The sequence below is a fragment of the Phyllobates terribilis genome, unplaced genomic scaffold, assembly GCF_046119375.1.
Source record: "Phyllobates terribilis strain yellow unplaced genomic scaffold, ASM4611937v1 Scaffold_8__6_contigs__length_399053987, whole genome shotgun sequence".
Classification (NCBI taxonomy): domain Eukaryota; kingdom Metazoa; phylum Chordata; class Amphibia; order Anura; family Dendrobatidae; genus Phyllobates; species Phyllobates terribilis.
The window spans coordinates 361798584-361812975 of NW_027362768.1; the positions used below are offsets into that span (position 1 = coordinate 361798584).

At 50.3% G+C, this 14392-nt stretch overlaps 1 protein-coding gene across 2 annotated transcripts in view; it reads right to left on the minus strand.

The window, feature by feature from the left end:
• The window catches only part of SHQ1 (SHQ1, H/ACA ribonucleoprotein assembly factor), a 68633-nt gene that overhangs the window by 19776 nt on the left and 34465 nt on the right, over positions 1–14392 (minus strand). For both annotated transcript variants that reach the window (XM_073644764.1, XM_073644765.1), the window contains exon 11: positions 10661–10781. In XM_073644764.1, the coding sequence (XP_073500865.1) occupies positions 10661–10781 (121 nt within the window). The remainder of the gene's footprint in view (positions 1–10660; positions 10782–14392) is intronic.

A 14392-nucleotide genomic window follows, 5' to 3' on the forward strand; every position in this document is an offset into this window, starting at 1 on the left:
CCCTTTTAGTAGAACGCAATAAAGCCTGGGAGGAAAAAAAAAGAAGAAAAAGAAAGGTAGAAAAGCGTATACAGTCCTGCTCATCGTTATTGGCACCCAGGAAGTGTAAGTACATAATGTGGAATATCTCCTGAAAAAAATGAATCAAGTCAAACAGTTTTTTGTATAGAGACTCGTGTTAAATACAAAAGAGCAAATGAGAAACAATAATTTAAAACAAAAAACAATGGGAGGGAAAAATAGAAAAACCTAAAGCTGCTGTGTCGCTGGTATTGGCACCTTTATATTAATTTAGTATGGAAACACATTTTGACTCGCCTGTGGTAAATCACAAAAGAGATTCTCCTGTGATTAATTGTCGGTGCCCATGTGACATGAATTAGCCAATGAATGATGACTTCAGTGTTTTAAAAAGCCACATGGTAGGCCCTGTTCCTTTGTCACAATAGTGAAGACAAAGGAGCTGTCTGAGGACATCAGAACTGCTATTATTAGCAAACACAAGACTTCCACAGGGTATAAGGCCATCTCCAAAGACCTTGGTATCTCAGTTTCAACAGTGCGCAATGTTATTAAGAAGTTTGGAACAGTCAAGAACCTCCCTGGATGTGGAGGAAAGAGGAAAATTGACCAGAGAGGTCTTTGAAGGTTGGTGGAAAAAACATCACATCAAAACATCCAAAGACCTGAAGGCCAACCTGGAACAGTCTGGGGTCATGGTTTCAACAAGTACCATACGACGAACACTAAACCAAGCAGAGCTTTATGGGCGAAGGCCAAAGAAGAAACCATTGCTGAAGAAAAGACATAAAAAGGAACAATTGATCTTTGCCAAAGAGTACCTTGACAACCCACAATCCTTCTGGGAAAATGTTCTGTGGACATATGAAACAAAAATAGAGCTTTTTGGCAATGCAAAGTAACAGTTTGTTTACAGACAGCGCAATGAAGCTTATAAGGAAAAGAACACCATATCAACAGTTAAGCATGGTGGAGGATACATAATGCTGTGGGGTAGCTTTGCTGGGTCTGGTACTGGAGGCCTAGACTGTATCACAGGAATCATGAAATCAGAGAATTATCAAGAGATTTTAGAGTGAAATATCCTACCTAGTGTAAGAAAACTTGGTTTGAGTCGAAGATCATGGGCCCTCCAGCAAGACAATGACCCAAAGCACACATGCAAAAGTACACAGGAATGGTTGAAAAAGAAAAAAATGGACTGTTTTAAAATGGCCAGCAATAAGTCCTGACCTCAATCCCATTGAAAATCTTTGGGGTGAGATGAAATCTGCCATTGGGAAAAAGAGCCTGCAAACATTCAGGAGCTTGAACAAACTGCAAAGGAAAAGTGGGAGGAAATTCCAGCTGAGAAGTGCAAGAAGCTTATAGATGGCTGCAAGAAATGTTTGGAGGCTGTCAGCAATGCCAAAGGGTGGGCAACCAAGTATTAATTAGGGAGGCAACCAAGTATTAATTAGGGGTGCCTTTATTGCTGCACATGCTGTTTATTCTGTTTCTTCTTTGAAATTGCAACATGGAAGTTGAAAAACAATGTTTTATTGCTGTATTACTTTGGACCACTAGTTAAAAAATCCTGAGGATATAACTTTGGTAAATTTCCATTTATTTCTGAAGATATTGTACAGTCTATGAAAAAAATGAAGGGGTTTGCCAATAATGGTGAGCAGCACTGTAACAAATTAATAAAGCCCAACACATTTCTTGTTTTCATTCTACAGCCCATAACGTAGATTGGGCCCGCGTCTTTCTATTACGCCGCGGTCTTGTAGGAAATGTTATTATGGCAGAGGCTGCAGGAAGCAGCAGCACAGGATGTCCGCAGCGCTCCTCTCTCCGTGCACCGCTGTCGCCAGGTCTCTCCCCCGCTGGTGGTTACGCTCTATAAAAGGTTGTCAGTCCCTCGGGCATTATGAAGGTTGGCAGGTTCTCACAACCAAGGTCAGAGTCAGGTAATAAAGCTGCAGAGGCAATTAATGTCCATTAGAAGATGAGTCGTTAGCGCTCGTTCATTATCTTCAATTCCAGCGATGGGAGAGATTTCCAAATTCCTCTTCTCGGGGGGCGTCCACAGGGACGATGAGGGGCTGCAAACTGAAGACCTGGTCATAGACGCCTCATACACCCCCATACAATCTGCAGGGAGGTTACATCAATGTGCACATATTTCACCACTATGGACATTTTGGGTAGCGTATACATTGGTTTATATTCAGCTCACGTTCGACAATATTTTTCGGAATTGTTTTTTTTTTTATCCCAAGCTGCAGTACCAGTCACTGCCTGTAGATATGGGTGGCAATGTTTCTTTAAAAAAAAACAAAACCACAGGAGTATATATCACAGCTCACCTCATTCGCCTTTGTTGCATAGGTAGTAGGGCTTTCCCATAGAAGTCAATGAATACGTCCAGCTCACAGTTTCCTGTGGTTTATGTGGCTGCTGTAAATGCTTTTGATAGTACAGTGAAGGAAATAATTATTTGATCCCTTGCGGTTTTTGTAAGTTTGCCCACTGACAAAGACATGAACAGTCTATAATTTTAAGGGTAGGTTCATTTTAACATTGAGAGATAGCATATCCCCAAAAAAAATCAAGAAAATCACGCTGTATAAATTTGATATATTTGCATTTTGCAGTGAGAAATAAGTATTTGATCCCCTACAAACCATTATGAGTTCTGGCTCCTACAGACCAGTTAGACGCTCCTAATCAACTCGTTACCTGCATTAAAGACAGCTGTCTTACATAGTCACCTGTATAAAGACTCCTGTCCACAGACTCAATCAGTCAGACTCTAACCTCTACAACATGGGCAAGACCAAAGAGCTTTCTAAGGATGTCAGGGACAAGATCATAGACCTGCACAAAGCTGGAATGGGCTACAAAACCATAAGTAAGACGCTGGGTGAGAAGGAGACAACTGTTGGTGCAATAGTAAGAAAATGGAAGAAATACCTTAAAGGTTTAAAATCCTGCAGTGCCCGCAAGATCCCCCTGCTCAAGAAGGCACATGTGCAGGCCCGTCTGAAGTTTGCCAATGAACACCTGGATGATTCTGTGAGTTATTGGGAGAAGGTGCTGTGGTCAGATGAGACAAAAATTGAGCTCTTTGGCATGAACTTAACTCGTCGTGTTTGGAGGAAGAGAAATGCTGCCTATGACCCAAAGAACACCGTCCCCACTGTCAAGCATGGGGGTGGAAACATTATGTTTTCGGGGTGTTTCTCTGCTAAGGGCACAGGACTACTTCACCGCATCAATGGGAGAATGGATGGAGCCATGTACCGTAAAATCCTGAGTGACAACCTCCTTCCCTCCGACAGGAAATTAAAAATGGTTCGTAGCTAGGTCTTTCAGCAAGACAATGACCCAAAACATACGGCCAAGGCAACAAAGGAGCGGCTCAAAAAGAAGCACATTAAGGTCATGGAGTGGCCTAGCCAGTCTCCAGACCTTAGTCCCATAGAAAACTTATGGAGGGAGTTGAAGCTCCGAGTTGCCAAGCGACAGCCTCAAAATCTTAATCATTTAGAGATGATCTGCAAAGAGGAGTGGACCAAAACTCCTCCTGACATGTGCGCAAACCTCATCATCAACTACAAACAACGTCTGACTGCTGTGCTTGCCAACAAGGGTTTTGCCACCAAGTATTACGTGTTGTTTGCCAGAGGGATCAAATACTTATTTCTCACAGCAAAATGCAAAAAAAATTATCTAATTTATACAATGTGATTTTCTGGATTTTTTTTGGCTATTCTATCTCTCAATGTTAAAATTACCCTACCCTTAAAATTATAGACTGTTCATGTCTTTGTCAGTGGGCAAACGTACAAAAACAGCAAGGGATCAAATAATTATTTTCTTCACTGTAGCTCAGGACAGATGGTCGACCCCCCCACAAATAACAATATTCCTTACGCGCAGATGAAATAATGGTGGCCGCCTGCAGTCACCACTAGGGGGAGCTCACTGTGTACAGGGGTGTACAGTCCTCATTGCGCTCAATAGTAAATTTGTATCACCCTGAAAAAACTCACGTAAAACATACAATCTCTGCAGTTGGGACTGACGGACTGGTTTTTAAGTCAGGGCCGGACCAAACCAACAACGCATCATTCCAAATAACTTTTGCCTTAGGGACCAAAATGTCTGTTTCTTAAAGTACAAAAATTGAAGAAAACGTCTTTTACGTTGGGCTTTACTGCATGTATATATGATGCATCACCATCAGTTCTTGTTGATCCGAGCAGATAGATCTGTAGGGGGGATAGTCTCCATGCAGGGGGGGGAGGTCTGGATTGTGTGTCAATACTACATATATCCGTGCAGCCACCCACCAAGATCAGATCCAGGCCTGAATACCACGCCGCGTCCGCCGAGTGCTCACATACATTAAGTGTGCGGCTTCCCTGCCAAATGCACTTGTAATAAAAGCTCTTCCATAGCTCGGGTCTTATGCTGCCAAATCCATCTTCCTCGCACAAGCTGCGTCTTGTGTCTGCGCCAAGGTAAATATGTCTGTACGAAGTGTGAACCTCCGATTCAGGGAGACGCTGCGGGGTGATAGCCCCGCCAAAATAAAATCCGAAATGTGGACATAATGCACGAACGTGACGCGCGGTATTACGCAGTTATAATGAACCTTGTATTCCTGGCCGCTCTGGTATATAGCATTGGCGCAGCAAGCTGCTGACGGTAAATCGTGGCGCTCGCTACATCTGTATGTACGGCCGAACCTAACACCGGCCAGACTCATCCCCCTATATGTATCCATCTAGCCATCCATGAATTGCTCTTCTATTTAGCCAACTCTGGTCTATACATTCATACGCCCAATCACACTCTACTGGTAAATTATGAATTTCCAGGAGGAATACTAGAGGAATTAACACCACCGGAAATAACAACGAAATAGTGAATACAAATATTCACCGGCCTGCAGATCTTGGAATGTTGAGCTGTGTATAACCCCGCCCCCACCACTGATTGGCCTCTTTCTGTGTACACTGTTTAGCTGCCAATCAATGCTGGGGGCGTAGTTGGACCAATAAGCAAAAGACACCTAGTCCTGCAGTGATAATCTCCTGCTGATAAAACACTGATTGCATTGCAACAGCAAAACACAGCCCAATAAGTGACACATCCCTGGAATCAACTGGAATCAGGGACTCTGCCCCCTACATTACACTGCTCTCAGATTACATAGCAAAAAAAAGCTGCTGAGAGATTCCTTTTAGGGAAGAGTCAGACGGCCGTATAACTTGGACGAGGATCGTGACGCAATGCTCGGGCTGGCCTTCGGCTCTCTCGACCCGAGTGAGAGAGCTGCATAAGACTACATGTTGTCATGACCATGTCAGGAGATCCACTGGCCAGTCTGAGCATTGCGTTGTGATCCTCGTCCGAGTTATATGGCCGTCTGACTCTTCCTTTAAGTGGTGTGATCCTGATGGGGCGTCAGCTTGGCTTACAGGTCTCAGAAAATGGCTTCACAAATGGAAATGTAAAAAAAAGTAATGACTCTTGGAAGAAGAGGAGGAAAAAAACAAAAACAAAACAAAAAAAAAAACAAATTTCAAAGCTGTCCGCACAACAGGGAGGGGGATAAGACTAGCTCTTAAGGGGGTTTTGCAGTAAGTCATAGTGGTGGCTTTTCCCTTAGGAGAAACCCTAGCAGGACCCCCCACTGGAGAGCAGAACGAATCTAGTAAATGGGGCTGATCTGCAGGACTAGAGGCTCAAGGTCGGACGTACTCGAGCATTAAAGGCCACACAGCGCCACTTCAGTGAGTTTCTCTGGCTGATAACAGAGAACACCAGACTAATGACGGATGAGAAGGAAAAAATAAAAAATAGGAGATTTCACCAGAACCTGCGGAGACGGAGGCTCCGGTTAATTGCATTATCTAGATGTGAGTGGCGCAGGCAGCGGGGTGTTGGATAAGCTCACTTAGCGGGAGGATGGAACGAAGCGATGACATTCCACTGTGACCTCCAGGGTTAAGGATGCAATTTTCCATCTGGAGAAACCTGGCTCCGACGCGCAGCCTGCCACCGCCTGCTGTTCAGCGCTGGAGGATCTGAAGAATCAATCCGCTGACAATGAAATCGCCGCTGAAGCTGCTGTTCCAGTTCAGTCATTTCCTCCAACAAATCAGCTTATCTGTATGCGCGCAGGCGATGCCGCCGAGATTTCCATACTGTATCGGCAACGTCCCGGTATTTCTCAACAAATAGCATTCTTGCGCTCGGCGCCTGCTCTCCTCACTAATTTACATGAAAAAAAATGTTCACTTGTACAAGAAAAATGCTTAAAAGGCAATTTCCTAATAGATGCATTAGAGGGAAGGTGGATACAATGATTACAGACTAATAGTGACTGATGAGAAGGGGCAAAGACAAAGCGACTGGATCACGGTGCCGCCGTGTGTGGCTTCCTTTTCAGCGGTCAGAGACGTTCTCCTGATCTGCAGGATACCAGAGGTCCGACATGTTCTTATGATCTACTGGATCCCAGCAGTAGAGTTGGTATGATGGAGGGGATTAAGACAGTCATACCCATTCCATTGATCAATGGTGGTCTCAGTAGTCAAACCCTTTGTCATGATAAGTGACAGTCCAAGTAAGACCCTCTCTTGTAATCAATAGGGGTCCCGCCAGTCACAACAGTTCTCCCGATCTCGGATGGTCCGGCCGTCAGAGCCCTTTCGGCGAGCCGCGGGAGCCCCGGCCGTCAGAGCCCTTCCGCCGAACCGCGGGAGCCCCGGCCGTCAGAGCCCTTCCGGCGAACCGCGGGAGCCCCGGCCGTCAGAGCCCTTCCGGCGAACCGCGGGAGCCCCGGCCGTCAGAGCCCTTCTGGCGAACCGTGGGAGGTCCTGGCCATCACAGCCCTTCTGGGGAACCGTGGGAGGTCCTGGCAGTCACAACAGTTCTCCCGAACCCTGGAGGTTTTATCCGTCAGACCCGTTGCGGTGAACCATGGGAGTCCCGGCAGTCAGACCCGTTGTGGTGAACCATTGGGGCCCCAGCAGTCAGACCCCTTCTGGCAAACCTTTTAGGTAACCTTATTATTTTGAGGCTTCCAGAACATGGCCACAGATGTATTTGTCGCCTTCCAGCTACTTTAAAGGAAAAAGCTCCAGGAAAGTATCAATGTCTGGAGCCGAGATATTTACACTTCTGATTTTATAGAGCGGTTTCTGCAATAGTAAAAAAAAAAAAAAAAGACTGAATTTGGGAACAGCTGCTCCTCTCGCGCTGCACACAATATATGGAGTGCGTGCGTCTGGGCACAATCAGCTTCCACAAAGCTTTTCCCCTGGAGAGAGTGCGAGTGAAAAGCTGTAGTTTGCACATGCCTGCACAGCGTCTGCCAAGCAATGGTCCTAATCGACACTGAAAACATTAGCTGACAATACGGAGACGCGCGGAGATCATTCAGGAGGGGAAAAGAATCTCTTCACCCAGAAACAAAGACGTTTCCGCTGAGTGCATAGAATTAACCCCCGAGACTCCCCGACCAGGGAAAAATAGCACGATCCACATTTCTCCCTAATCCTCCAACTCAAGATGTTCCTCGTTACAAGCGTTAACCTTCAAGATGAGGCCACCCGGCTCGTACATGAAAAGATACTGGAGACGATACTGAAACCATCATCCTCTGATCACTATGAAAGTTGCATGTTTACTGGCAGAAGCAGAACAGCGCCACCTAGTGGACAAACTATAATGAAAACTTTAAAAAGATTGGGAAAAAAAAAAAAAGGTTGGAAAAGAGAAGTCACTTAAAGTGTTTCATCTTCAGGGCCGCCCCGCACCCCTGCCTCCTGGGTTCCTGTTTGTCAAGGGGTGTACTTATACAGATTGACAGCTCGGACCAGCTACATTGTTGCGCCGATAGCCAGAACCGTGTGCCCGCTCCGACCAGAGAAGCACTAGAGCTGTCCAGACCGTGCACTACTGCGATACAACCAGCTTTAGATCAGCGCTTACAAGCTCTATGAAAAGAGCTGTGCATGCTCAGCCACCTAGGTAATGAGCCGTAAACAATAAAAGACGGTAAATTGAAGAGTAGACTTTTTTTTTTTTTTTTTTTTTACAAGCAGTTTGCAATCTTAAACCATTAGTGATGTTGAACCTAACACTTTAAAGGGGTCGATCCCTTTAAATGGGGCCATCGACAGCCCTTCGGGAGCGGAGGATCTGACGCTTTTTTATATGAAAAAGTCGGATCTAATGTATATTGGATCTAAAGGAAGGGGACACTTTTTTTTACCATCAGGAGCAGCGCCACCTTTGTCCATAGGCAGTGCCTGGTATTACACCGCAGCCATATTGAAGGGGTGTTCCCATCTCAGCATGCGGTGGCATACAGCTAGGATCTCTCAGCAGTTAATGGTCGCTGAGAGTTTGACTTTTGGGACCTCCGCCGATCCCAATAAGGGGGTTCCAGTGCTGCTCATCAGCGCCCCCAAATCCATCTGGCTATGCATGGAACTGCGGCCGGCGCATTTTACTGGAGGATTCAGTGCTGCCGTTCCTTCATTCTTTGGATTAGAGGAGGTCTCAAGGTCAGAACCTTGTAATCCAACATCACTTAGACTTAAGAAAACCCCTTTAACTTCGCTGTACGGCAAGTCTAAGAAAATATAGTGTCTGACCCCCGTTTCCCCTGTGGCAGCCAGCGGGGCATCGTCTAGCAGCCCCCACTCTCCATTACTGATGGGACACGGGCTACAGCCAAGATTAGGGCATTAGTTCCACACTACAGATGCCTTCACGCTCGCACCCCCCTTATCTGTAGCATGCTGAGGCAGAGCCCCCCATCCTGAGACGCTGAGCTTCCACCCCGGCTGCTCCTTATGCTGGAAACGTTTCATATTTCATCTCTCTCCGGCGTCTTCTCACAGAACAGACCCGGCTCGCTCTTGTCACTGTGACAGCCAGGAAAGTTAGAGCAATCTGCCATGTGTCTCTCTGGGGGCCGAGCGCTCCGCACTCGAGCCAGCTCTCAAATCCCTGATCCGCGCTGCACTCGAGCCGGCACGCTGCGCAGATGGCTGGTGCCGATACTCCCCGCCAGTGTTATATCACACACTCCCACTCCACAGGGAGACGGGGCCGAGGGGACGCACAGCCTGGACCGAAGGCCGAATTCACACTAAATAGCTGGGGATGAATGAAAATGACGCTCCAGAGGTCTGCGGCCAGCCGGCCAGCCGCTGCAGACGTCCGCGGCCAACGGCCACCCAGCCGCTGCAGAGGTCCGCGGCCAACGGCCACCCAGCCGCTGCAGAGGTCCGCGGCCAACGGCCACCCAGCCGCTGCAGAGGTCCGCGGCCAACGGCCACCCAGCCGCTGCAGAGGTCCGCGGCCAACGGCCACCCAGCCGCTGCAGAGGTCCGCGGCCAACGGCCACCCAGCCGCTGCAGAGGTCCGCGGCCAACGGCCACCCAGCCGCTGCAGAGGTCCACGGCCAACGGCCACCCAGCCGCTGCAGAGGTCCACGGCCAACGGCCACCCAGCCGCTGCAGAGGTCCGCGGCCAACGGCCACCCAGCCGCTACAGAGGTCCGCGGCCAGCCGGCCAGCCGCTGCAGACGTCCGCGGCCAACGGCTACCCAGCCGCTGCAGAGGTCCGCGGCCAACGGCCACCCAGCCGCTGCAGAGGTCCGCGGCCAACGGCCACCCAGCCGCTGCAGAGGTCCGCGGCCAACGGCCACCCAGCCGCTGCAGAGGTCCGCGGCCAACGGCCACCCAGCCGCTGCAGAGGTCCGCGGCCAACGGCCACCCAGCCGCTGCAGAACTACAACTCCCAACATATGCTGTAGTTGCAGAACAGCTGGAAAGACCTAAGTGGCAGCAGCTGCAAGGAAAGGGGTAAACCAGTCAGGGGGGTGGCTCCCCGTCACTGCACAGAAAATCGGGGGGGCAGCGGCTCCCCGTCACTGCACAGAAAATCGGGGGGGCAGCGGCTCCCCGTCACTGCACAGAAAATCGGGGGGGCAGCGGCTCCCCGTCACTGCACAGAAAATCGGGGGGGGGGGGCGGCTCCCCGTCACTGCACAGAAAATCGGGGGGGGGGGGGGGGGGCGGCTCCCCGTCACTGCACAGAAAATCGGGGGCGGGGCTCGCCAACTCTCTGCTGTTGCTCTCTTTCTTGCCTGTCAAATTTTATAAGACTGAGGAAATCGCTCAGTTCAGGGCAGGCACACCAATGGATAGTGCAGGAAGACTGTATACTGGGAAATGAGTGAAAGGAAGTTCCAGCTCCTACAGTGCCAGCAGAATGCAACATCTCTGCCTCACTCCAGTTACAGAGCATGGGAAAGGAGACATATCTGGTATGGACCATGATTTTCTACAGTTAAAGTTTCAAAATACAGGTACGATTTAATGTAAATTTACACCCCTGAACATCATTTTATTCTTTCAAGTGAAATAAATTCACAATTTTGTGTCCATTCTTCTTCTTTTTTAAAAAAATGTATATCTGTACAGTAGTTGGAATGTTTTTTCCCTGATATAATATTGGGTCAGCCTGTTGCCCCCACTAGGGGGCGCTCCGGGGCTGGCTGCATACAGTCACGCTATAATACACACACAGTGCTAGGTAATATAAAGGCTTCGTTACTTACTTGACTTTCTGAATCCAGATACAATAGTCAGTGATATAGAGATCGTTGAGAATATACGCGGGATCGTTCTCTTGAAATGTGATGTGGATGTCCAGCAAACATTTCAGGACCGCAGCCTTACCTAAAAGAGAAAAACTACATCATAGTAGTCACCAGCAAGAGGCAGGCCCCCCCCAGTCACCAGCAGGAGGCAGCCCCCCCCCCCCAGTCACCAGCAGGAGGCAGCCCCCCCCCCCCCCAGTCACCAGCAGGAGGCAGCCCCCCCCCCCCCCCAGTCACCAGCAGGAGGCAGCCCCCCCCCCCCCAGTCACCAGCAGGAGGCAGCCCCTCCCCCAGTCACCAGCAAGAGGCAGCCCCCCCCCCCCAGTCACCAGCAAGAGGCAGCCCCCCCCCCCCCAGTCACCAGCAAGAGGCAGCCCCCCCCCCCCAGTCACCAGCAGGAGGCAGCCCCCCCCCCCAGTCACCAGCAAGAGGCAGCCCCCCCCCCCAGTCACCAGCAAGAGGCAGCCCCCCCCCCAGTCACCAGCAGGAGGCAGCCCCCCCCCCCAGTCACCAGCAGGAGGCAGGCCCCACCCCCCAGTCACCAGCAGGAGGCAGGCCCCACCCCCCAGTCACCAGCAGGAGGCAGGCCCCCCCCCCCCAGTCACCAGCAGGAGGCAGGCCCCCCCCCAGTCACCAGCAGGAGGCAGGCCCCCCCCCCCAGTCACCAGCAGGAGGCAGGCCCCCCCCCCCCCCAGTCACCAGCAGGAGGCAGGCCCCCCCCCCCCCAGTCACCAGCAGGAGGCAGCCCCCCCCCCCCAGTCACCAGCAGGAGGCAGCCCCCCCCCAGTCACCAGCAGGAGGCAGGCCCCCCCCCCCAGTCACCAGCAGGAGGCAGGCCCCCCCCCCAGTCACCAGCAGGAGGCAGGCCCCCCCCCAGTCACCAGCAGGAGGCAGCCCCCCCCCCAGTCACCAGCAGGAGGCAGCCCCCCCCCCAGTCACCAGCAGGAGGCAGGCCCCCCCAGTCACCAGCAGGAGGCAGGCCCCCCCAGTCACCAGCAGGAGGCAGGCCCCCCCAGTCACCAGCACTGTGTCTCCTGCTGATGAACAGATAAGCTATAAATGTGTGAGATGGAAATTCTCCTTTAATTGCCCCGGCACAGAGTATACCTAGATGCTGGATATATATATCCAAGGATAAATATACGACGGGAGAAGCGCCCTTTAGGCTTCTCCTGAGCTCGCCGCCACCGCGTATTCCTGGCTCCGTTACCCGCAGGGGATAAAAATAACAGAGATTGTTGTCTAAACTGAAATGTCTTTTTGGCATTGCTCTGCGCTGTCGCGTTTTCACACCCCTTCTCTTGGCAGGCGACGCGCTGGGCTAAAATGATATCCAGATTGTGTTAAAGAAAACACACATTTTTTTTCTTTAACACAAAACCCGCAACTTCCCCAGCGAGGCGCAAGCAGAAACCCGCAGAAAGGTATGTGGTCTCCTGCATCCCGCCAATCTCCCCAGCCAGGAAAAAGTGGTGCTGCCCGGGCAGAGCGATGGCACCGGGTATTGAATCTCCCGAGCCAGGAATAAGTGGTGCTGCCCGGGCAGAGCGATGGCACCGGGTATTGAATCTCCCCAGCCAGGAATAAGTGGTGCTGCCCGGGTAGAGCGCTGGCACCAGGTATTGAATCTCCCCAGCCAGGAATAAGTGGTGCTGCCCGGGTAGAGCGATGGCACCGGGTATTGAATCTCCCCAGCCAGGAATAAGTGGTGCTGCCCGGGCAGAGCGATGGCACCGGGTATTGAATCTCCCCAGCTAGAAATAAGTGGTGCTGCCCGGACAGAGAAATGGCACCGGGTATTGAATCTACGCAGGCAGGAATAAGTGGTGCTGCCGGACAGAGCGATGGCACCGGGTATTGAATCTTCCCAGCCAGGAGTAAGTGGTGCTGCCCGGACAGAGCGATGGCACCGGGTATTGAAACTCCCCAGCCAGTAGTAACTGGTGCTGCCCGGACAGAGCGATGGCACCGGGTATTGAATCTCCCCAGCCAGGAATAAGTGGTGCTGCCCGGACAGAGCGATGGCATTGCGTATTGAATCTCCCCAGCTAGGAATAAGTGGTGCTGCCCGGATAGAGCGATGGCACCGGGTATTGAATCTCCCCAGCCAGGAATAAGTGGTGCTGCCCGGACAGAGTGATGGCATCGGGTATCGAATCTCTCCAGCCAGGAATAAGTGGTGCTGCCCGGACAGAGCGATGGCACCGGGTATCGAATCTCTCCAGCCAGGAATAAGTGGTGCAGCCCGGACAAAGCGATGGCACCGGGTATGGCACCGGGTATTGAATCTCCCCAGCCAGGAATAAGTGGTGGTGCCCGGACAGAGCGATGGCATCGGATATTGAATCTCCCCAGCCAGGAATAAGTGGTGCTGCCCGGACAGAGCGATGGCATCGGTTATGGAGTCTCCCAAGCCAGGAATAAGTGGTGCTGCCCGGACAGAGCGATGGCACCGGGTATTGAATCTCCCCAGCCAGGAATAAGTGGTGCTGCCCGGACAGAGCGATGGCACCGGGTATTGAATCTCCCCAGCCAGGAATAAGTGGTGCTGCCCGGACAGAGCGATGGCACCGGGTATTGAATCTCCCCAGCCAGGAATAAGTGGTGCTGCCCGGACAGAGCGATGGCATCGGGTATTGAATCTCCGCAGCCAGGAATAAGTGGTGCTGCCCGGACAAAGCGATGGCACCGGGTATTGAATCTCCCGAGCCAGATGTAAGTGGTGCTGCCCAGACAGAGCGATGGCACCAGGTATCGATTTGCAAAGTCAACTGTTGGACAAAGCGCATTCCACCTGTCATTTTAGGTCGCTGTTCAGAAGGAGTGTTCATGTGACATGAGGAATAATAATGTATCTGGACATTATATGACTTGTATCCTACATTTTTCACTAGTTTTCCTCCCTGCAGGGTCTATCTTATTTCCAATTGTCTCTGAGCTGGTGGGTGGAGACAAGCTGCTATGATGTCTCCCATACACAGCACACACAGACATGAGGGATTCCTGCTCTCCTGTCTCTAGGTAGCACATGCTCAGAAGCAGCACCAACATGGTGGACATTTTAAAGCACTACTGAGCAGTGTAGACGTGAATGCAGCTCTGAAGTGAGAAACACTAGGAAGCAGCAGCATGAATGACATACAGCAGTACTAAACACCAGACAATGTGAACTGAGGTCTAAGATGGCAGACATACAAGAAACAGAGGCATGTTCACACTAGCAAAAAAGAAGCAAGACAAAAATATATCTCATACCCTACCATAATTATATATAAATGTAAAGCAAAGTTGCATAATAAATATAGGGTACTTAGTGAACTATTTTTGATCAAAAAAAGTATACAAGCCGTCCCACCAGCGGCAAGGTGACCCTAAATTGGGACGGTACCTATACTGCCTATATGGTCTGGAGTTGGGACCCGGTCCTATTTGTCTACCCTTTTATATGCAATATTTCCACTTTGATATACAGTAAGGTTTTTAATATAGGCAGTATAGGTACCGTCCCAATTTAGGGTCACCTTGCCGCTGGTGGGACGGCTTGTATACTTTTTTTGATCAAAAATAGTTCACTAAGTACCCTATATTTATTATGCAACTTTGCTTTACATTTATATATAATTATGGTAGGGTATGAGATATATTTTTGTCTTGCTTCTTTTTTGCTAGTGTGAACATGCCTCTGTTTCT